Source organism: Halichoerus grypus, chromosome 4, assembly GCF_964656455.1.
Source record: "Halichoerus grypus chromosome 4, mHalGry1.hap1.1, whole genome shotgun sequence".
Lineage (NCBI taxonomy): Eukaryota > Metazoa > Chordata > Mammalia > Carnivora > Phocidae > Halichoerus > Halichoerus grypus.
This window is the reverse complement of record NC_135715.1, coordinates 29525583-29549517: the sequence shown is the minus strand read 5'-3', so window position 1 is coordinate 29549517 and position 23935 is coordinate 29525583. Positions and strand designations below refer to the sequence as shown.

Here is a 23935-nt window from a genome sequence, read left to right as displayed (position 1 = left end):
GCTAAAATATCCAGATTTTTGCTTCTGTGTTTATGAGGAATATTGGTCTTCAGTTTTTTTTCTCTGATATTTGGTAGAACTCAGCAGTGAAACCTTCTGGGCCTAGGCTTTTCGTTGTGGGCATTTTACTTTTACATCCTTTTACTTTTCACCTGTGTGGTTATATTTAAAGTGCATATGTTGTAGGCAGCATATACTTAGGTCTTTTGTGACTACTTTAGAAATGAGGAGAAACTTCCTGCTAGTTTTCAGTGGCTAGAACGGTGGCCAGAGCTTGCGCCCGTGCCAGTGATGGGGCACACAGGGACGCTGGAGTGCCTCAGGGCGGCTTAGCCCAGCGCCCGTCTCCAGGTGAGGGCTCCGGGCAGCGGCGTCAGCATCACCTGGAAACTTGTTACACCTGCACGTTCTTGGACCACATTCCAAACCTTCTGAGTCGGGTAGATTAGACCTGCCTGCAGTCGAGTGTTAGCAATTTGTATTTTAACAAGCCCACTAAGAGATTTCGATGCAGCAAAGATTGAGAACAGCTGACTTAGACTAGCCTTTACTTGGGGAAGCGGAGTGAGCTACCCAGCACTGGGCTCTTCAGGGGTCTTTGAGCAAGGGAAGGTGAAAGGATGGATTTACATAGGTAGGTATGAATCTTGTGAGAGTGGACTGAGGCGGGCCCAGGAATAATCCGTATACTCTTGATGAAGGGAGGCCCGTGGTCCACCAAGGGAAGAATGATATATTAGGATTCCTCCTGAATCGATTAAACGACATTTTAGAATCTGCACCTGTAACAGGAGTTAGACTGTGTCTTGGGGGCAAGTTGGCCCTGCTGCATGGTGTGTATGGCTGGTCAGCAAGATTTTTACATTTTTAAATGACTGAAAAAAAAAAAGCCAAAGAATACTAATTCATGACATTGAAAATTATGGGAAATTCAAGTTTCCGTGTCTATAAATAGTTTATAGGAACACAGCCTACTTATTCACATTACATGTCATCTGTGATGCTTTGGGGCTGCCATAGTGGAATTGAGGGGTTGTGACAGAGACTGTGTGTCCCACAAAGCCTAAATATTGACTAGCTGCCCCTTTATAGAAAAAGTTTGCCAACCTCTGATCTGTAAGATGATTTTACTGAAGAGTAGTACCATTCCTCAACCGTCTTGGATAGCTGAGGAATTATCTTGACAGGTGGGGGCTCCTGACTGTAAGGGTATGAGAGTGAATAATGAAGCATGATATTTCAAGAATATGTACTCATTAGAATTATGGTAACTTTGTTTAAAGGAGTGTTACTTTAATGCGATTTGTAATTACAATACAGCTTTGTAAATAAAGTTAATTACTAGAAGCAGGGATTATAATTTTTTCTCTTCCTTTTTTTAGTCAACTGAAAAGATTAACTCTTTTTGTATAACCTTGTGACTGAAAATATTCTGTAGTTTACCTTAGTACCATATATCAGAGAGAAAATCTTTAACTTAAAGTGCCTCATGGTGGTTATTTTGAATTCTACCCATTACTATGTAATAGTATAGATGCTGAAAGCAATTTTTTCCTAAAACCTATCTTTGGAAGCTGTTTGGCTTTTGTGAGAAAGAAGCACATGCCAAGTTTAGTACAGATTTGAGATGGGGGTATCTGATTATTTAAGGGTTGAGAGAATCAATAGCCTTTCACTTACTTATAGACTTGTTTTTTTAAAGCACATAAAATTTGCCTTGTTTGCCGTGTCATGTTTACATACATTAGCCCAGTTACTGTAGCCTTCTGCTGCCAGAGAAGGAGATGAAAGTGTTCCTTTGTACGAACACAAGTGAGGTAGTCAGATCATCACAGTGCCTGTTCAAGGCTGGTTCAATAACAAAAGCCTCCGATCTCTGACTCTGAGACCTAAGTTCTCATAGTTTTGTGAAGTCCTCCTTCCCACCGAGCTACAGAAAGCATCACATTTTATTTGGGGGTATTTGCCTGTTAAAAAATACTTTTGGTATTTGAAGTAATCCAATGTGAGTTTTGTTTTCATAGAAACTGTGAAATACATGTTGTTTTCCCTAGAAGGGAGGTCATCTCTATATACCTATGTAATACCTATAATGTAGATTTCTTTTTTTAAGGTTATACGTTGGCTCTTCAAAGACATTCACATCATCAGAGAAATCCCTGAGCCCTTTGCAGTGGTGTAGACACGTCCTAGATAACCCGACTCCAGAGATGGAAGCAGCAAGGCGTTCCCTGTGCTTTAGACTGGAGCAAGGTAATTTCGAACCTGTACATTTACGTTCTGAAACTCTTGCCACTGTCAGCTCTGTTTTTGTTGCTGGTTTTGGAATTGACACTTAATTGGAAAAGCCTTACCCAAAGGGGCAGCTGTTGCATGCGATTTGCTTCACACTCATTCCCCATCAGGGTTTCTCAAGGTAGAATATAGTTTCATGCTTGTGTTTAGCCACATTTTTAGCTTGTTTCAGTTTGTATTGAAAGGTCGGAATACATATTATTTTTCTGTGTTTTTTTTTTCTTTCTTTCTGTTTGCAAATATACCAATAAGTAAAATGGTTCAGCCTTAAATTCTCTGGGGACAATAACAGGTGGTGTGGCTGAAATCCAGGATGGAAGACTGGAGTTTTACGGGGACCTGAGTACTGACCTTTTTGAGTTCCATAAATATTTAATTGGTTGTATAACTGGAAGTCCTAACCTTTATAAACTGGGAAATAATCTTCATATTGTATATAACATTAACTTATGGGGCCCAACATAAGTTTAAGGCAAAAAAAAAAAAAAAAAAAAATTAGGACTGTTGTGGAAGGAAAAACAGCCAAAGGAATTAGCACTCCTTCACTCCTTGCCATTTTGTATTTAATTAAGGCTGTGATCACTTAGGCTTTTGCTCGTCTCTTAACCTCTCGGTATCTTTTTCATTATCTAGGAGCACTGTTTCCATTCCATGGACTACCTGTATCCAAATCACACTTGAGCTTGGAAATGCAGATTCCTGCCTTTTCCAGATTAAATAATCAGAGTCGCTGGGAGTGGGGCTGAGGGTGTCTGCACTCACAGGTTCACCAGTGTGATTGTTACACACAGTGAAGTTTGACATCACTACCTGGGAAGCTCTCCAGGGATAATGATGGGTGTCAAAGTCGGGACATGAAACAGTGTATGATAGGTAACATTTCTTGAGCTCTGGATTCTGTGACCGTCAGTACATTCGGTTCTTGACATCCTCCATTTTATTCAGTCTAACCACACTCCTGTGAGTTAGGTACACACTCACTTTTAAGGAAGAGACAGGTGAAGTTGAGAGAAGGTCAGATGATTATTGGGGCCAGAGCGATTCCCCAAGGGCAGAGCCAGAAGCTGGGTCTCCCTGACCCTAAAGACTGTCCTTCATCAGTGGTCTATGCTGCTTTTTTTGGCATAGTCATAAGTAAATATCAGCAGGAATTTGTTTTAAATATTTGGGAAACGTCAAATTGAAAGGCACAGTTTATTAACATTTTAACTAAAACAAAGTAAGTGATTGAGTAAGAAGTTGAAGGGTAGAGTAGGAACCAAGGGTTAAAACTTGGGGGACAGATGCTTATCTAAGAGAGGAGCCATGTGATCAGACTCCAGCCTTGATTCTGTTCCCATTTACCCGACTGACCCTAAGCAAACCATTAAATCCCTCTGGACTTTTTTAAGGGTTGTGTAGACTGTCTCTAAGGTTCTTTATTCAAACATCTCTTGATTCAAGGACTCTTTCTGTGCACATTTTTTTTTTAAAGATTTTATTTATTTGACAGAGACCCAGCGAGAGAGGGAACACAAGCAGGGGGTTGGGAGAGGGAGAAGCAGGCCTCCCGCTGAGCAGGGAGCCCGATGCGGGGTCTGTCCCAGGGCCCTGGGATCATGACCTGAGCTGAAGGTAGACGCTTAACCAGCTGAGACACCCAGGCGCCCCTCTGCACGTTTTTATATATGAATTTGGCTCAGTTTCATTTCAAGTGAAATTCAGAACTAGAATCCTTTAGTTCAGGGGTCAACAATTTTTTTCTGAAAGGGACCTGATAGCAAGGATTTTAGGCTTTGCAGGCCACACATTGTCTACCATCAGTAAAAAGCAGCCGTAGATGCAAACATTAACAAACGAGGCTGTGTTCCAATAAACCTTTATCTGTGGACATTGAGATTTGAATTCTCATGATTTTTTTTTCCATGTGTCACAAAATTATTCTTTTGATTTTTCTGTTTTTTAACCATTAAAAAAAAAAACCCATAAAAACCATTCTTAGCTGGTAGGTATTACAGAGCTGGGGGCAGGTTGGATTGGGGCCTCCCCCGCCTTAGTTTGTAACCCCTGCTTCATTTGAGAACAAGGTAGATTTACATACAAGGCTGATTTTAAAAATAGAGGCTTTATTGAATTTAATGTAATTAATCCTTATTGGTGGCTGCTTTTGAGATTTGAGACTAAGTGCCTGATCATCTAATTTTCCCTTCATTGACAAGGGCTAAAGCAGAATGGTGAGGTCATAAGGACATGCATTGATGTGCTGTAGTTTTGTTCATGATGTAATGGATTTCAATTTCTTGTAAGAGTTTAAGCAGAGAACTAGCTTTTCAAAACCTACCTTAGTGTTTTGCAAAATTTGTATCTAAATCTAAATCCTCTCTTGCTGTGAGACTAAATGCTTTTGTTCCAAAGATCTATAATCCCTTCATGAGATAAGAAGTCACTGTCTACAATAGGTTGTTCTTTGGATGAAATTTTTTCTTGAAATTTAACTTCTATTTTATAAGGCCATTTGTCTATAGTTTAGAAAGTATTAATCTTACTGGTATTATAAGGAAAATAGCAGATTCCTACCCCGTCTCTCATGTGCATTTGATTACCCAGATGTGGTTACTTAACAAAAGCTATTTGTTTTGGTATCTCCGCCATGCCGTATTTTATCTTTACGTTTCTTTTTTTCATCCAACCTTTTGTTTTTCCTAGAGTTAATTGTGAAAAGACACTTACTTGCTGTTTTTGGTTTTTGTCATTAATTTACCCCCAAACTCTCCAGATGAACTGACTTCGGTACAGTTAGACATACAAATCCACCAAGAGTTTTATTTTCCTTTGTTTTTTTAACTGTTCCTGCTGGTAGCGCCCTTGGATCCCCTGCTGCCCTCTGACCTGCTTCTCTGCAGACCTGCGCACAGCTGTCGTGGGGGGCCTTCCCTCTGCCCTCATCCTGGGAATTCTCCTGTCTGCTCCTCAGTGTAGCCCTGCCTGTTCCTGGATGCCAAGACTCCCTTTTCCTTATGTTCCCTCTCTGGGTAGAATTCATTCTCCTGTTGCCTTTTCTCAGGAGCAGGAGAGGAAAGAGGATATGGGGGAGGTAAACTTTGAGAACCTCCTGTGTCTGAAAATGTCTTCATTATATCTTCAATCTTGATTGTTCTTTGAGCTAGGTGTAGAATTCTAGGTTGGAAACCATGTCCAACAGAGTATAGAAGACATTATTTCATTATATTTCAGCTTTGGGATTGCTGTGGAAGTCCTGTATCATTCTCATTTCTGATTCCTGTGAGCTTTCTCTAAAATACCTTTTAGATAGAATCTCAGAATCTTTTCATTCCTAGTCCATGATATTTTCATTTTTTGTGCTGGTGGGCATTTTAACCAGGAAACTTGAGTTCTGCAAAACATCCTGCCTTCTTTCTCTGTAAATCCCTCCTGCTTTCCAGTTTTCTCTATTCTTTCATTCTAGATAGTCCTTTTAGTCAGATGTTGCATCTCCTGGATTGATGTTCAGATTTTTTTTTAAAGATTTTATTTATTTATTTGAGAGACAGAGAGTATGTGTGTGTGTGGGTGTGTGTGTGTGAGAGAGAGAGAGAGAGAGAGATCACAAGCAGAGGGGAGGGGTAGAGGGAGAAGAAGACTCCCTGCTGAGCAGGGAGCCCAATGTGGCACTTGATCCCAGGACCCTGGGATCATGACCTGAGCCGAAGGCAGACACTTAATCGACTGAGCCACCCAGGTGCCCATGATGTTCAGATTTTTACATTCTGTCATGTTTTCTATCCATGATATTGATGGTCTCTTTTCTTGGAGATTGTAAAAATTCCTCTCTGAAACTCCTCTGCTGCATGTCTATTGAGTACACTCTGTGTGCTAGGCACCTTGTAGGGGATGGGGACACAGCAGTGACCAAACAGATGGCAAGTCCGTGCCGTCACTGAGTCTACCTTCTTGTACACAGACCCTCACTTAATCCTCCTGTGTTTGTAAGGTACCCGTATTTGTGCAAGGTATCTTAAATCCAGTGGCTTTTAATTTTGGTTTATTTAAGCAATAGAATAAAGCGGGAAAGGAGCAGCTGCCTGGGGAGGGGAGGGATTTGAGGGTCTCAGTATTTTCCTAAACAGTCGTTCTGTTTTTGCTTCACTGTAAAGCTCCCTGCCCTCAGTGGTAGGCTGCACATCCAATTCCAGAACATTCCAGGTTCTTGTTGGTTTGTCCCCCACTGTGGGTCCTTGGAGCAGAGAATGTCAAAACCCAAGTCTGTTACCTAATGTTTATCCATTTTACATTTCTAAATGAAGTGACCTCCTCGGACTGATAGTGACTCCTTCCTGTTCCGTCTTCCTTGCAGGTTTAGAAGACTGAGTTTTGCTGTCATTCTTGTGTGTTTTTTTACATTTAATTTTATTTTATTTTATTTATTTTTTTTCCAGTAATAGCTAACATTTATTGAGCAGAAATATTTGACAACAAACATTCTAAATGCTTTTTTATGCATTATCTTACTTTATTCTTTTTTTTTTTAATTTTTTTATTGTTATGTTAATCCCCATACATTACATCATTAGTTTTAGATATAGTGTTCCATGATTCATTGTTTGTGCATAACACCCAGTGCTCCATGCAGAACGTGCCCTCTTCAATACCCATCACCAGGCTAACCCATCCTCCCACCCCCCTCCCCTCTAGAACCCTCAGTTTGTTTTTCAGAGTCCATCGTCTCTCATGGTTCTTCACATTTAATTTTATTGTTTGTTTAAGTATAATCGACAGTGTCAGGTGTACAATATAGTGATTCGACAATGCTATACATTTCTCAGGGCTCATCAAGTTAAGTGTACTCGTAATTCCCTTTGTCTGTTTCACAACCCCTACCTCCCATCTTCTGGTATTCACCAGTTCTCTGTTTAAGAGTCCGTTTCTTGGTCTGTGTCTTTTTTTCATTCTTTTTTTGTTTGTTAAATTCCGTGTGAGTGAAATCATATGGTATTTGTCTTTCTCTGACTCACTTATTTCACTTAGCATTATACTCTCTGGCTCTTTTCCATGTTGTTGCAAATGGTAAGATTTAATTCTTTTTTATGGCTGAATAATATTCCATTGTATATACACCATGTCTTCTTTATCCATTCATTTGTAGATGGACACTTGGGTTGCTTCCATATATTGACTCTTGTAAATAATGCTGCATTAAACATAGGAGTGTGTATATGTTTTCAAATCAGTGTTTTCATGTTCTTTGGGTAAATACCCAGTATTTACTGGAATTACTGGATCATAGGGTAAATTCTATTTTTAAAGTCCTAGCTACAGCAGTCAGACAAAAAAAAAAAAGAAAGGCATCCAGGTTGGTAAGGAAGAAGTAAAACTTTCACTATTTGTAGATAACGTGATAGTATATATAGAAAACCCTGAAGACTCTACCAAAAAACTACTAGAACTGATAAATGAATTCAGTAAAGTCACAGGATAGAAAATTAATATACGGCAATCTGTTGCATTTCTATACACTGATAATGAAGTAGTAGAAAGAGAAGAAAACAATCCCATTTATAATTGGCACCAAAAATAATAAAATACCTAGCCAAGAAGTGGAAGACCTGTACACTCTGAAAACTATACAACCTTGATGAAAGAAATTGAAAATGACACAAACAGGTAGAAAGATATTCCATGCTCATGGACTGGCAGAACCAATGTTGTTAAAATATCCATACCACCCAAAGCAATCTACAGATACACTGCAATCTCCATCAAAATACTAACAATATTTTTCACAGAACTAGAACTGAAATTTATATGGAACCACAGAAGACCTCGAATAGCCAAAGCAGTCTTGACAAAGAAGAATAAAGTGGAGGCATCACAATCCCAGATTCAAGATACAGTACAAAGCTGTAGTAATTGAAACAGCATGGTACTGTCACAAAAACAGACATGTAGATCAGTGGGACAGAATGGAGAGCCCAGAAATAAACCCATGCTTTATGGTCGATTAATCTACGACAAAGGAGGCAAGAATATACAATAGAGAAAAGACAGTCTCTTCAAGTGGTGTTGGGAAAACTGGACAGCTACATGCAAAAGAAAGAAATGGGCCACCTTCTTACACCATACATAAAAATAAACTCAAAATGGATTAAAGGCCCAACTGTGAGACCTGAAACTATAAGAATCCTAGAAGAAAACCTAGGCCGTAATTTCTTTGACATCAGCCATAGAAACATTTTTATAGATATGTCTCCTCAGGCAAGAGAAACAAAAGCCAAAATAAACTATTGGGACTACACCCAAATGAAAAGCTTTTGCACAGTGAAGGAAACCATCAACCAAACAAAAAGGCAGCCTACTGAATGAGAGAAGATACTTGCAAATGATATATCCAGTAAGGGGTGAATATCCAAAATATAAGAACTTATGCAACTCAACACCAAAGAAACTAATCCAATTAAAAATGGGCAGAGGACTGACCCCAGTAAACATTTTGCCAAAGACATACGGATGGCTGACCAGCAGACACATGGAAGGGTGCTCAACATCACTCATCATCAGGGAAATGCAAATTAAAACTAGAGTGAGCTATCACCTCACACCCATCAGAATGGCTAAAATCAAAAACACAAAAAACAAGTGTTGGAGAGGATGTGCAGAAAAAGGAACCCTTGTGTGCTGTTGGTGGGAATACAAACTGGTGTAGCCACTGTGGGAAACAGTATGGAGTCTCAAAAAAATCTTGTGTGGTTTTGTAAGAGAATAGGGAGGAGTTCATATTTAGTCTTAAGTATCAAAGAATTCTTACTGGCTTCCAATTAAGGGAGTCCTTGGTCCATGACAGCTAATTAACAGATACCAGAAATTATGGTTTTAACTTTATTCATATTATAGCATAAATATTTAATTGGGATAATGTGAGCATTCTGTATTTTAGAACTTTCAAGTAATTCTAATAAAACACTTTGTTTAGATCTCATGTCTCTCTTAATCAGCATTTCCAGGTAACAAATATTGAGCATTTTCTTTGAGATCAAGTTTGTTGTCCTTCATTTGAATATAAATTGCCCAAGGACAGTGACTTTGTTTTGTTGGTCACGCGGGCTAGAAGGGAACCTGACATCTTATAGACTCTGTTGCTAAAATAAATGAATTTTTGTTTAATTCTTTTTGAATCTAAAGTCACAGTTAAACTGCTGTTACATTTTTAGTTTTGGCTTTGAACATTTTAAGACAGGGCAGAGTATTTGCACTCTTTCCTTACCAGCCATCTCTTTCTTTTCAGTGTCCTGCAAAGCATTAGCTTGCAGCCTTGTTTTACTGTTCACCAGCATGTTTACTTTAAAATAGTTTTTACTTATCTTACTGTATTTTGTTGCAAAATGATGAGTGTCTATATGCTCCCCGCCTCCTTCCCCACCCCGAATGTAAAGACCTTTCAGTAAGACCATCCACTGGCATGACAAGGACTGATGAGAGATTAGATTTTTTGAAAGGGTAGTATTATCATCCCCTTTGTCTTTCTTCTCCTGTCTCTCCTACTTTTTAACCGTGGGGTAGGGAAGTGTTCTCCACTGGTAGCCTGGGGCTTCAGATTAGATGCTGCCTTAATTAGAGAGCAAATAGGTTAAATACTTGGTTTCTATTTCTTGACCCTAATGCTTCTGGGAAGAAAATTACTTAAAGATTAATTCCCTGTAGAACATGTGGAGGCGGGGCCATAATAATGAGGAACCAAAGTGTGTCTAGTGGCAGACCTTCTAGCCCTTTTGGTCCCTTGGTCCTTCATACCCTTCTTTATCCCCTCTTGCACCCTAGGAACTTAGCCTGTACTGTTTTCTTGGTTGCAAGTTAGCGGTCTTCCGTGCTTGAGAAGTAAACTTCCTTGGGAACACATCTGAAACCTCAGCTTCTGTGGATACGTTGGGTAGCATTTCTCCCAATTGTGCAGTTGCTACTGAGTTCATTCTGAGTTCATTTGGACTGTAACTTTGTGAAGGGCCCGACTCTCTTCTTGCTGCCTGCCTTCTCTGGGATGGTCTTCATGCTCTATCTGATAACCTCGTGACCCTGGATCTAGGTAACCAACCTTGGTAAATTATGGGAGAATGTATGGGAAGTCTTCACGTTTTGTTGAGGTTGTGAGAAAAGGCTTATTAAAATACTACCCTTCTGAAGGTTTATTTTTATGAAGAAAACGAGGCACAGAAAGGAATGTTTTGTTATTTATTGAGATAGCACCTTCATTAAGAGCTTTTTAAAGGTATTGCTGAAAGAAATGCTTTGTCTTCACAGCTACAGTTTTGCAAATTGGTTAAATGTGTGTGTTTAAGATACAGTAAGACAGTTACTTTCGGTGTAAGGTACACACACACACACACACACACACACAGCTAATATGTATCCAATGCCCCGAAATTCTCAGTTGACTTGGTCAATTAATATTTTAATTGAAAATTAAATTGAAAATTTTATTGTAGATCCCAAAACTTATTTTCCCCTTTTCCAGACGGGTCTTTTAATACCCGAATTTCATAATTTATAAGGTCTTCTATATCAAGTAGTCAACACTGGCGAGTTACTTAAGCTTTCTCAGCCTCTTGTACATTTATATTTATTTTCTACAGTTGTTGTCAGACAATAAATAAGGATGTTTGTAAAGCAGACGTAATAAAGCCTTAAAACATTGGGTCTCTTTCCTAATACATTTGAAAATGTAAATGGCTTTTTTGGATAATGTGCAGAAAGAAAGTAATGTTCAAAGAAACATAACTCATTGTTGAAAGTTAAATCTTTAGTACTTTTTTTTTTAAAAAATGATTTGAGTGAGAAAGAGTGAGACAGACAAAGCATGAGAAGGGGGAGGGTCAGAGGGAGAAGCAGATTCCCCGCTGAGCCAGGGATTCGATGTGGGACTCAATCTCGGGACTCTGGGATCATGACCTGAGCTGAAGGCAGGCGCTTAACTGACTGAGCAACCTAGGCACCCCCTTTCAGTACTTCTTAATCTGCAATCTATTGGTATAAAATTAAGAAAGCCTAGAATAATATTCTTTTTTTTCCCAAAAAAAAAATTGGGCCCTGATTTGAATATGCAATCTTAGACATATTCAGTATCTTGGTTGGTTTTTCTCTTTGAAAATGGCCCTAACAATGTTATTTTCCATTTGGAAGTATCTTGTTTTGTGAGCATCTTCTTCCTTAATTTTTAATATGTATATGCCTTCTTTCAAGTAGATGAAGCATCTGATGATAGGGGCCTGTGCCTCAGTTTCCTTTTGAATTACCAATGTTTAATAAATTCTCAAACATGTTTTAAGTTCCAAATGTTTGGTTTTTTTATGATTTATTAATTTGAGTACATTTAAATTTCTTACATGGACAAAGAAACTAATTGAATGTTGGTGTTGTAAATGGCATCCAACTAGCCAAGCCAAAAGAAATTTACTTGGTGGTGCTCATTAAAATGTTAGTGTTGGGGGGCGCCTGGGTGGCTCAGTCGTTAAGCGTCTGCCTTCGGCTCAGGTCATGATCCCAGGGTCCTGGGATCGAGCCCCGCATCGGGCTCCCTGCTCAGCGGGAAGCCTGCTTCTCCCTCTCCCACTCCCCCTGCTTGTGTTCCCTCTCTCGCTGTGTCTCTCTCTCTCAAATAAATAAATAAAATCTTAAAAAAAAAAAAAAATGTTAGTGTTGGAGGTGGATATTTAAGTCTGTTTTGTTCAGTGCTGTTGACCCTCCCGGTGCCTAGAATAGTTCCTCTCCCATTGTCGGTACTGAATGCTAATTGTTGAGTGAATGAATATGGTGAGGATTTTGATTTAGTAGTTAGACAAAGTGCCCACTAGCACCTTTGTGTGTCTTAACTGTGATTAAGAGCAGGTCACTGTCTGATGACTTATTTTATAACTGGAAGTTTGTGCTTCCTAATCCCCTTACCTGTTTCCCCCATCCCCCCACTCGCTTTCCTGCTGACAACCAGCAGTTTGTTCTCTGTATTTGAGTCTGTTTCTGTTTTGTTGTTCATTTGTTTTGCTTTTTAGATTCCACACATAAGTGAAATCATACAGTGTTTGTCTTTCTCTGTCTTACTTAGCATCGTACCCTCCAGGTCCACCCATGTTGTCTCAGATGACAAGATTTCATTCTTTTTTATTGCTGAGTAGTGTGTGTGTGTGTGTGTGTGTGTGTGTGTGTGTGTGTACCACATCTCCTGTATCCGTCTATCAGCGGATGCTTAGATTGCTTCCATGTCTTGGGCTATTGCTGATAATGCTGCAGTGAACATAGGGGTGCATGTATCTTTTTGAATTAGTGTTTTTTTCTTTGGATAACCTAGAAGTAGAATTGCTGGATTGCATGGTACTTGTATTTTTAATTTTTTGAGGAAGATCCATGATATTTTCCATAGCAGCTACACCAATTTTCATGCCCACCATTAGTGTACACAAGGGTTCCCTTTTTTCCACATCCTCACCAACACTTGTTTTTTCTTTTTTCTTTCTTTTTTCTTTTTTTTGTAACAGCCAATCTGACAGGTGTGAAGTGATAGCTCGTTATATTTTAGTTAAGAAAAAAAAGAAAGCCTGTCATTTGCTTCTAGTGTCTTGCCTAGTAAGTGGGGACATTTAACAGATTTCACAGGGCTATTAGATTTCAGGCAATGTTGAATGTAAAATTACTTCGATAAATGTGAAGTGCTATCTAAATATGTGGACACATTCCTACTATGCAGTTCTTTATTCAGAATCTGAACCAAAACATACAGGGAATCCTCTTAGTTTGGCTATTTATACTTTATAGGAAACCAATAGCATCTTTTTCTTTGGTGTGGGGAGGTTTGTTTTCTCTAGCTATAAATCAACCTATCTGTTAGAGTTGGGATCTCAGATTGGAAAGTTTTTGAGTGTAATTTATTTAAGAATAGGAAGTTTAAGGCAACTTCATTAGCTGTTCCTTTTCTTCTGTCTCTTCTTAGATCAATATTTCTGACATGGTTTTCTTTATTCTTCCCCACTTCTCCCACCACTTTGTTTATTTTTTATTTTTTAAAGACTTATTAGAGAGAGAGAGAGAACACGAGCAGTGGCGGGGTGGAGGCAGAGGGAGAAGCAGACTCCAGATGCCTCACTGAGCAGGGAGCCCGATGTGGGGCTCGATCCCAGGACCCCAGGATCATGACCTGAGCTGAAAGCAGATGCTTAACTGACTGAGCCACCCAGGTGCCCCTTCCCCCACCCTTGTAGACTGTAAATAACAAACACCGATAGAACTTTCATGGGTAGCATTAACTCATGTGATACCCTAAATTGAAATAAGGCTAATCTAGAGCCTTTGGTGAGTCCTTGTTATGAGGCTGGGATGTTAAATAACCAAATAATGATAAAAAAAAAAAAAGCTTATCTGAGTAATTGGAAACACCCAGTATGTGGCTCAGTTAATTTGGGGCCAGTTAATAAAAGCTTATCTTGCCTGAAGATCCTTGAATATCCATAACTATTGAATCAGGACAGGTCACATTTGAGGAGTGTGGGTATAGTCTTCACAAATAGTGTAGCCCTATACAATTACTATCTTGGGTCATGTTTCCTTATGAGCATCTTTCATTTCCTCTGGGATTATATGCTATGCACATGTAAATAGATATTGCTTCTTAATTGAGTTTTTCTTTTATCTTCCTATGATACCAGTTCCCGTGTTTGTCTTGGTTGTTATGATGTAGTATTCCTCTCTAAATTTAGCCAGTAGAAAAGAAAGTTGTCGACTAATCCAGTGCTCTGAAGGTGGCCTTTTCATTTGTTAAAAGCCGCACAGATTGAATGGAGACATTAGGAAGCTTCTTGAGTGTCTGTCTTCTGGACCCCGTCCAGCCTCTTCTTGCTTGGCCCTAGATGCTATCTTCATCAGCTCATGTTTCCAGTCTCGAGGTGCTCTGTCAGATTGGGAACACAACATTAAAACTTAGTCTGTGCAGTTCATTTTAGGTAAGCTTTGTAAAGGAGTCCCTTTCTCATCGGAAGAATAATCTGGAATCATACTGGAATTTGCAGAAACACGGTCTCTTGACATTTGCTGTTATTCTTGCGTGCTAGAAATTGAAGACACACTGTCATGGCTGTGGCCTTTCATCACATCTTTACTTTCCTCGTATGTTCAGAATAGTTCCGGTGCGTTTGCTTCAGTGCTGGGAATGATGTTCAGTATGATAAGTGGCAAATCAGTAGGGACAGTGCTCCTGGGAAATTTGCGGTTTCTAGCCCATTATATCCAGCAACATGGGAATGTGTTTGCCGGATACTCCTGAACAGCCTTCCTCCTTTCCTTTCTTTTGCCAATTACATGTGTTTCTCTGTGGTTTTTTGTTTTTTTATTTTGCATTTCCACCACAAGACAGTTATTAAAATAAGCAAAGCTTATGACAGTGCATAATGTTTGTTACAATGAATATATATCATTGACATGCTGTTTTCTTACCCCAGTGAGGAAGAAATAAAACAGTAGATATTCTCCCACAGTAGTTGTTTACTGCTTTCTTAGTACTCTAATGATTGGTTGAATTGGCTTCTATGGCAGTGAAATTTTATTTTGGTAGATGTTCATGCCTGTCTCATGGGACCTCTACGTAAATTGTCTGTGTAGGCAAGAATTCGTAGACCCTCCTTTTCTGAAACACTGGGCCTTGATCAGAGAGACGATTCAGATGCTTAATCGTGAAATAAATGTATGGAGCACTTGCTGCATGCAGGCACAGTGCTAGGTCCGCAGGGGTCGGGGGCAAGATGAGCTCAGGGCCTAGCCTTCGGAGCGTGCAGCCTGCCGTAACCGACTGTGCAGAGAGCCGCTCTTGTTCTTTTTTTCTTCCTTTCCCTTAAAACAAGCATGATGGTGCTAGCGGACCTGAGTCTGAGGGGTTTGGATGGCCAGGAGGTGCGGGAGAGCGGCCCAGACCGCAGGAACAGCATATGGAAAGGTCTTACACAGGGGTGAGACTCCTGACGGGAGAGGACGCGGCAGACCGTTGTGGCGGGAGTGTAGTAGAGAGAGGTGAAGGGAGAAAAAAGGAGCCCAGGGATTCTACACGAAACGAGGGAGGTATGCGGGGTATTCAGGGCGCTTAAGGATTTCGGACTTTGTCTTAAGATGATTTGGAAGCCTTTGGGTAGTTTTCAGCAAAGGAGTGACGTGACCCTGAACAGGAGAGTGTCAGAGTGCTAACGAAATTGTTGATTGATACTAGCCTTTCTTGAAGTCTGGCAAGATGAGGAGAATGAAATGGTGATTTTAGAAATTCTTAGCCATGTGAGTGAAGTTAGGCTTGAGCATGTTTTGTTTTTGAGGGGATTCTTTAACTTAGATAAACTTGGAAATGTTTTCTGCTGCTTCTCTCATTAATATCCTGTATTTCTTGCGTGACTTCTTGTGAGAAGTGGTCATTTAAAATATGGCCAAACTCTTCATGATACTTAATTTACTTTGAAAATATAAAACTTTGATCTTCTCAATTACTTAAAATACATGGAGCTTTAAACTTTTACATAGTAACAGGTTTCATACATTTGAGTTTTGGAGCTCTTAACGGTTTTTATTTGTGAGTTTAAAATTTTTTTTTCATTGTAGCTATAAAATTGTATTTCGAGGAACAGGGAGTGTGGGGGTGTGTGTGTGTGAGTGCAATTCAGATACTGTCATCATCATCCACGTGTCTGTATTCATATACACATGTGTATGTATGTATATGCATGCTCCGTCTGATCTTCCAGTCTGTGGCATTTTAGATAAGCCAAGTTAAATCAGTAAAAAGATATTCAGCAGTAGGAGTCGCTGGCATGTGCTAAAAGAGGATGATGGCAAGTAGGTGGACGTTTAATCTCCGGGGTAAAACCAAATACCTATTCTTAAAGAAAATCCAAAGATCTAAGCATGGGCTCCCTACTCCTGACTGAGAAGCAGAGCTTGAGGGAACTTTAGTTGTGATGTCCACGGTAGACTGAGCAGGGCTGGGGGGACTATTAGATGAACTTGTAAAGCATCCCAGTCCTAGCATAAAGACTGCCCTACTTTGCACCATTGGGATCCTCAGCCACTCTGTGGCTGCACATCTAGGCATCTCATGGGAAGTTTGCCTATGGAATAATCCAGGCATTTATGTAGTGCCTGTTGTCCATCTTCTAAGTCGGAGGCCTGTTGGGGTAATACGTATACTGGTGCAGAAGAAGCTCATGCCAATTACTTATTCAGATGAACATAGTCTGTGTTCATAAATACACACCAGTAACCAAGTCTCATTTGATTTTTGGGGAAACTGATAGCATGAACAAAATAAACAGATCGGCTGACTTTGTAGGAAACAAGAAGCTAAGGTAATAGAGAAGTCCCTGTGCTTAGATTTAAGAGAATAATACACCTTTAAACAAGAACAGATTGCTGGAAAAAGCAGCAGGCAAATCATTATTTGTAGTCATTTTTAATTTGTTGGAAGTATGGAATGGGAATGGACAGGACTAAGAACCAAGCTGCTTACCCATATTTGTCAAAGGAAATCCCCCTCAAAAAGAGACAATATGAGAGAAGTTAGGGGACATAGAGGGCAGATTCCAAACCTCTAATCTTTAACAATTCTAGAAGCAGGAACAAACAGTTGAGAGGAAGGAAGAATAAATAATAGAAGAAAATTTCTTTGAGCTCAAGAAAGAAGACTCCCTGGTATGAACTAAGGTAGATGAGAAAAGACCTAAACCTAGACATCCTGGTTGAATTTCCAGGGTTAAAACCCTACAAAACCCTGAAGAAACAGGTTATCTGCAGTGTAATAGACCTCAGGCATTTCAAGGAATGCTAGATGCTTAGCTGGGAAATGAATATTGTCTTTTTAGTTTTGAGGAAAGGTATTTTCAAACTATATGTCATGCCCAGGCAAATCGTAGATTGTGGAGACAAATGGAAGGGGCTTTTGGTTCTGCAAAGATTTAGAAGATTTACTCTCTGCACCTGTTTTAATGGTGGAGGCACTACAAAGAAAGAAGATCCAAGAATCTGGAAAAGAGTGCCTGTGGAGGTGACCCGGGAGGGGCCAGGAATGAGGAAATGAGAAAATAGGTGGACTCTCAACGCTTGGGGCGTTCTTCGCCCAGTGGTTGGGATCTGGTGCCAGACAATTCCTTTCTTTTCCCTGGGCCCTCTGACCGTGCTCAGCTCCCCAGTGAGCGATGCTTCTCTGAGGCCACAGACACGCCACCAGTATGTGGCTTAATATCTGATGTTCACCTTAAAGTTGTCCTGATCACAGCTATCCAACAGAATGGAGAACCGGTAGACCCTGACAGTGTCGAAACAGAACCGTGAGGTCTGGAGATGGGAGTGGAAGGCAGGAGAGACTTCCGCGGGCTCAATAGCGGACGGCGAGGCAGAGGGCAACAAGGTGATGTTGGTGTATCTGCTTAAAGTTACACAGTAGTTACAGAATTGTCCCCAAGTTCCCAAACAGAACTCGGGGAAAGTGGATCTGGGTGGGAAAGGGAAAGAGATTTTTGTTTTAGACCTTTGTATATATTTTAATGTTCTTGCATGTGCAGGCATTTAATTAATTAATTTGGGGGGGGCGGGGAAAGGGAGAGAGACTCTTAAGCAGGCTCCACGCCCAGTGCAGAGCCTGACACAGGGCTCAATCTCCCGACCCTGGGATCATGACCTGAGCCGAAATTAAGAGTTGGACCCTTAACCGACTGAGCCACCCAGGCTTCCCCATGTGCAGGCATTTTAATAAAATCGTGCAGTGGTTACTTTTAGGGCCAAGAAAATAGTTTTTTCTCCTCAAAGTTCTTAATTATACTTACTTTCTACCACCTCTCAATACTAGTGGGTCAGAGGCCTTATCTGCCATGGGGCTATAAGCACGTGTATTGTGTCCCTTATTGGAAGAAAAGTATTTTAGCCCAGGAGATACTGAAGAGGAAGGAATATCCAAATTCTGTTTCCATTACTCTTCCTATTCAGGAGTGCACAGAGCTTTCTAGTAGCCTGCTGGGCTTGCATTTCCTAACACACTGGACATGGTCAAGAGCAGGAAGGTTCTTATTGGTGATCTAGTCTGTCCTTTCAGAAGAGGAACCACACTGTTTTCAGACATGAGATAATCGAGCCTGTTTCTTCTGGAACTGAACTGTAGCCTCTTCCTTGACTTACCTTGTTATTGCCATGTGGAGCTTGGAAGTCACTCTGGCTGGCTGTCATGGCTTGCACGGTGGCTGTCGTCCAAATTAGATGCAGCTGTCTAGAATCTGCATGACAACATCGCATCATTGGCAGATGGTTAGGTCATTCTTTTCCCTTGTTCTTTTCGGGTTAAATTAGGACTTTCACAGAGGCCGACTTCTCACGTTTTGTGGCCATTTTCACTGTCCTTACGTTTGATTAAAGCCACAGTCGTCAGGTCTAAAGGAAAAATGGCTTCTATAAAAGGGCATTTTTAGACATGCCTTTGAAGTGTAATTACTGCTGAAGTCAGATGTGTTTTTTTAACGTCCCCTGTTAATTGGAGATGGGAAGTCTGATCATTTGTGCAGTTTTAGACCGAGCTCACTCCAGTCTTGGGCAACCCTGAATTTGGTCCATGTATGCTTGGAGTTGGCAGCTTTTCTTCTGTTTTGACCAGCGATGAAATGGAAACAAGTTGGCTGACAGTCCAGAGAATATCCCCTTTCCAACCCTCATTTTTCAGTTTTTAGACCATTGTCCTGGTTAGAGAAGACCCACGGAAAGAGAAGAGCAGAGAGAAGAGCATTCAGCGTGTGGTCTTGGGACGGGTTAAGCTCTGAGAAGTAGAAAAAAGTCTAATGCTTAAATGGTAACTAGACACTTGAACCAGCAAGTCTTACTTTACCTAGAAAACGTTTGACTTATTAAATTCAAGATCAAGAATAATTATAAAAGTCAGATCCCTATGGAATAAACGTGGTTAAATAATACTCCTTCATGGTGAAACTTTGTAACTCTCATTCAAGTATTAAACATTTATCTGCCAGTCATTGCAGGTATATAATCCCTTAGTTACTTTTAAACCTCGTATATTTTAAAACTTAATCCTAATGTTGAAAGTGACTTTCTTGATTAGCTCTAGGTATTATTTATATGGGTAAATGACCTCTTTTATTAGATGTTTCTTAAAGATGGTATGTAAGTCATGTTTTTGTAAGTTTTACATTTTGAATACAACCGAAGTTTATATATTATTACAGTGTTCTGGGGCTATGTGTTTATATAAATATATATTTAAACACATAAATATGTATATTAGCATATAACACAAACACATTTATGAACATAAATATGTGTTAACATGTAACAAACACACTATGTATATTGACATATAACAAGTAAACTTATGGTTACAATTAACTTATCCTGAATAAATAGTCACTAAGAATACAATTAGGGAGGGATGTTTACTAGTTCTGTAGCCCCTCTCCTTATGTGAATACACTGGCAAATGCGTAATAGTTGAATCTTCTTTACTTTGTGTATGTCTGGGAGAGATTGCTAAGAACACCTGTTTCAAAGAAGTAGTAGGCCTTCCCAGCTCCATGTGCATATTCATTGGGTCATGGAGAGCGGTGGAGAAATTAATGCTATCAAGTTTACCCAGTAAAAATAGGGGATCAGATAAGCTGCAGGCCATATGTTCCTACCCCTGGGGGCTTGCTCAAGCTGGGGCCAAGTCAGCAGTGCTTACTTAATGTGAACTTAAAGCCCGAGTCTGGGCAGTCTGAGTTTATGAGAGTGAACCAGTAAGATACTATCTTTGCCTAGGTTCCTTAATTCCTTTAAGTTTAGCACAAACATTTGAGTACATCAGTGTGCAAGCCTTTCTGTAGGCTCTAACCTCCAGGTATGGACAAATATAATCTGATTACCTGGGGAGTTTATAGCTGAGAGGATGGTTCATGAAAACAGAATCTTCTTGCCTAGTGGTGTGTGGGTTTAGGTCAAAGTGCTGTGGTCTGGATAAAACTTCCTGCCAACATAAGTGAATAGCAGGTATTAAAAGAGATGATGTCTCCCGTCCCTTCCCTGATCTTAGACCACTTGGTCACTGGTGTGAGTGAAAGGCCATGTATGGAATTCCTCCAGTAGTTTGGCTTAGTACTGAGTCCTGCCCACCTGTTATGTAAAGAAGGCATAAAAGCAGAGGATTGAAAGTTTATCTCCCCTTTCCTCCTCTGGCCTTACTTTCCAGGACTCTGTGGTAAAGAACACCATTATTTAAGTGTCAGAGACATGACCTTAGGAGACTGTGGTTTTGAAGAAACCATATTTCTTAAAATGTGGCATTTGGGACATATGTTTCCTCTGAGAGAGTCTTTGGATACATAAGTGAGCATTGTTGACCTATCCTGATCAAGTTGTGGAATGTTCAAGGTTTAGTACTTTGCCTCCGACTGAGTTGAGGAAAGATCGAGTCTGTGAAATTGTCTAGATAAGAAGGCATAATGTAGAAAGCATGTGCATCATTTTGAGAAGACAGGTTAAAATGCCTGAGAATTAGGAGGAGTGAAAGAACATTTCTGTACTGTCCTTTCTCCTAGTTACACTTCTAGAACATTCCCCCTCTGGGTTTAGAGCATGGTTTTCCTCCAACTAGCTGTAACTTTTCAGTAGGCTTCTTTAAAAAAAAATGCTTTATAGTCTGTGAATGCATGCCACAAACTGCAGACTTTTGTCTTGTGCTTGCCACAGCCCTGCTTATTATCTTCCCACAAGCGTGCCTTTTCACATGGAGACCTGACTTGCTCCACATGAGAACTAGCATGTGGCAGGATGGAGACTGGAATTCTGGTATCTGGATTCTTAGTCCAATCTCCTTATAATCTTCTGTTGATCTTTAATATGTTGTGAAAAATTGCAGTAAAGAAGTACCCTGTTGGCCTTCATTGCTGTAACGCAACACCTGACTTACCTTACAGTGCAGTTCTAATCCTGTGTGTTCTCCAGAGTGACTGTTATAAAAGTGGTAGGTGTGTTAGCCCGGGGGTTGGCAAACTGTGGCCGTATCTGGCCTTCAGCCTGTTCTTGCATGGCCTGTGAGATAAGAATGCTGCTCACGTTTTCAAATAGTTGGAAAACATGAAAATTCATGGCCCATAATTTTTATGCAGTTCACCTCTCAGTGTGTATAAATAAAGTTGTATTGGAGCATGGTCACATTCATTCGTGTGTGGCCTGGGGCTGCTGTATTGCTCTGATGGCAGAGTCCGTAGTTACAACCGAGACTATGGCCAGCAGAGCCTAAAATACTCACCGTCTGGCCCTTTACAGAAGACGTTGGTCAACCCTTGTGGTAGCCAGCCTGTTGCTGTGATCTCTGATTTCACTGGCAGTGAATATAGCCATCTAGCCCTTCATTTAACTCCTTTTACCAAGATCCTACCAAAGATCTCTAAAATTTCCCGGCGGCAGATGACCTTGCAGTCAGTATCTAAGCCTAAACATCTTCACATAATTTTTGAGGCTCACCTATTGTTAGACTCACCTGGGCAGTCACTTGGGCTTCTCCCAGTGGGGCCCAGGCCATTACTACTACACTGGTTCTGTGTTCAAGCCTCTGCCTTGGGAGCACATTTATTGCCTTCTAGTTTACAGATAAAGGAGGCCATCATTGCATTCTCTGTATTCTCACTAGCTTTGCCTCCCAGTTGCAGAGGAAGAAATAACCCTCCCTGTTCCCACGGCTGTCCCCTCTACCCTCTCTCTCTGCCCCATGCCTCCTGATCTCCAGGACTTCATGTCAGTGCATTCCCCTTTTCTGTAGACTCTTGTTTTCTCCTCTGGTTCTGTTCTGTTCTCATTCTATTAATACGCTCGTCTTTTCCCTTATCCTAGAACTATCCTCCCTTGAGTTTCATGCTCTGCAAACTACAACCCTATTTCTTCTTACTTTTATAGCCAGATCTCTCTAGAAAGAGTTATTTCTTCTTCCTCATCTTATATCTGCTTGACCTCATAACACAGATTTCTGCTTTAGCTCCTCTGTTGAACCTGCTCCCATCAGTGGCCCAGTTACCCAGCCAGTTGCTGTTTCTTACTCATTATCCTGTAGGACCTCTCTGCAGGAATTCCCATATTAACTGCTGCTTCCAGGTTGCAGCCCTTCATTACCTTTAGTGGTTTGGGGCTCTACTGATCCTTGAGCTCCTGAATTCTCTCAGTGACCTCTCTTAGTCTCTGTCACTGAGTCTCCCTTTACCCACTCGTAAATGTTCCTTAAGCACCTTCCTTATGTACATTCTCCTTGGGTGATTTCATTCATGCCTGTGGCTTCATCTAACACCTACTTGTTTACGTGCCCCGAATTCTTCCTCTCTAGCTTCTTTCCCGAGCCCTCAACTCCTTAGTGGGCACCAGCATGTAGGCATGTCCTATAACTGTCTCAAATGCAGCTCATTTTCTCCTCTCACTAAGCATGCTTATCTCATGTTGCCTGTCTCAGTGGATGGCGTTAATGTCTTAGAAACCATGGCCTTAGCTTTGGCCACCTCCTTTCCTCCACTCCCTGTATTCATTGGGCCAGCAGGTGACTCCTCTTTAGCTCAGATGTGGCTTAGTTAACATGTTCTCATCAAGTGTTCTGCTGATCCTTTAGTTCGGTACCTTGTGGTGTCTCACCAGCTCCTCCGTGAATCCTAACTGGTCTTCTGGTCATCACTCTGCCCACATTGTCCATCGTCTATATGACGATTTATGTCATCTTCATAAAACGCGTATCTGACCATGCCTTTCTCATTCTCAGTCAGAACACCGATTGAATATTAAAGCGCATCCTCCTAATGACAGTGCAGAACCTGCTGCTCCCGACCCACCAGCCCCGGCTCTTCTCCCACGTGCCTACGCCTCAGTCCCAACGCCATTCGCCATTCCTTGAATGTGCACTGCTTTGTCTTGCTTCCATGGCTTCTGCCAAGTTATTTCTGTCTGGAATGGCATTGTACCCTGCAGGGTAAACTCCTCAACCTTCAAGAGCCATGTTAAACATAGTGTCTTCTGGTGAAGTCTTTGGTCTCCCTTGGAAAGTGAATCACCGTCTTCACTTTGTGAGTGTACTTCATGGTGCCTTTATTCCACTTCCTCTATCACATCAGATGCATATCCGACTTGCCTGCCTTCGGCGCTAGCTGGGCTTTAGGAATTGGAGTGGGAAGGAGAGGAGAGCGATAATCAAATTGTATTCATCTCCGTATCTGCAGCATCTGGTACTTTATAGCCCCGTGGTGGGTGCCTGCTCAGATGAATAGAGAAATGAATTTTAAAAAGCAGGTGGGAGCATCAGGGCCAGATTTCTCAGAACGACTGTGGAGCAGGAAAATAACTATGTGCTGTGTGTGTCTTTGAAAGATATTTGCATCACTGCTGGAGACTGACCTTTCATGTTTTTGGGTTTTGGTTTTTTTAATATTTGTGGGTAAATTTTGGATGAAGGAATGACTCTGGATGTGGTCTGTAAATGTTGGGTGTCTGCATCATTCTGGAGCACTCACTTTTTTTTTTTTTTTTTTTTTTTTTTTTGGCGCAGGGGCCCAAAAAAAATCTTCACAGGATCTTACCTGTGAAGATTTAAATATTAGTTGGCCAGTTTCTCAAGGAAGATCCTGGGTTAGGGAATGAGGAAGGAGAATATAAA

At 40.7% G+C, this 23935-nt stretch overlaps 1 protein-coding gene across 3 annotated transcripts in view; it reads left to right on the top strand.

Moving 5' to 3' along the window:
* The window catches only part of SLAIN1 (SLAIN motif family member 1), a 59490-nt gene that overhangs the window by 12396 nt on the left and 23159 nt on the right, over nucleotides 1–23935 (top strand). For 2 of the 3 annotated variants that reach the window (XM_078070218.1, XM_036066934.2), the window contains exon 2: nucleotides 2114–2253. The exons of the other annotated variant lie outside the window; for it this stretch is intronic. In XM_078070218.1, the coding sequence (XP_077926344.1) occupies nucleotides 2114–2253 (140 nt within the window). The remainder of the gene's footprint in view (nucleotides 1–2113; nucleotides 2254–23935) is intronic. 3 annotated transcript variants of the gene reach the window in all.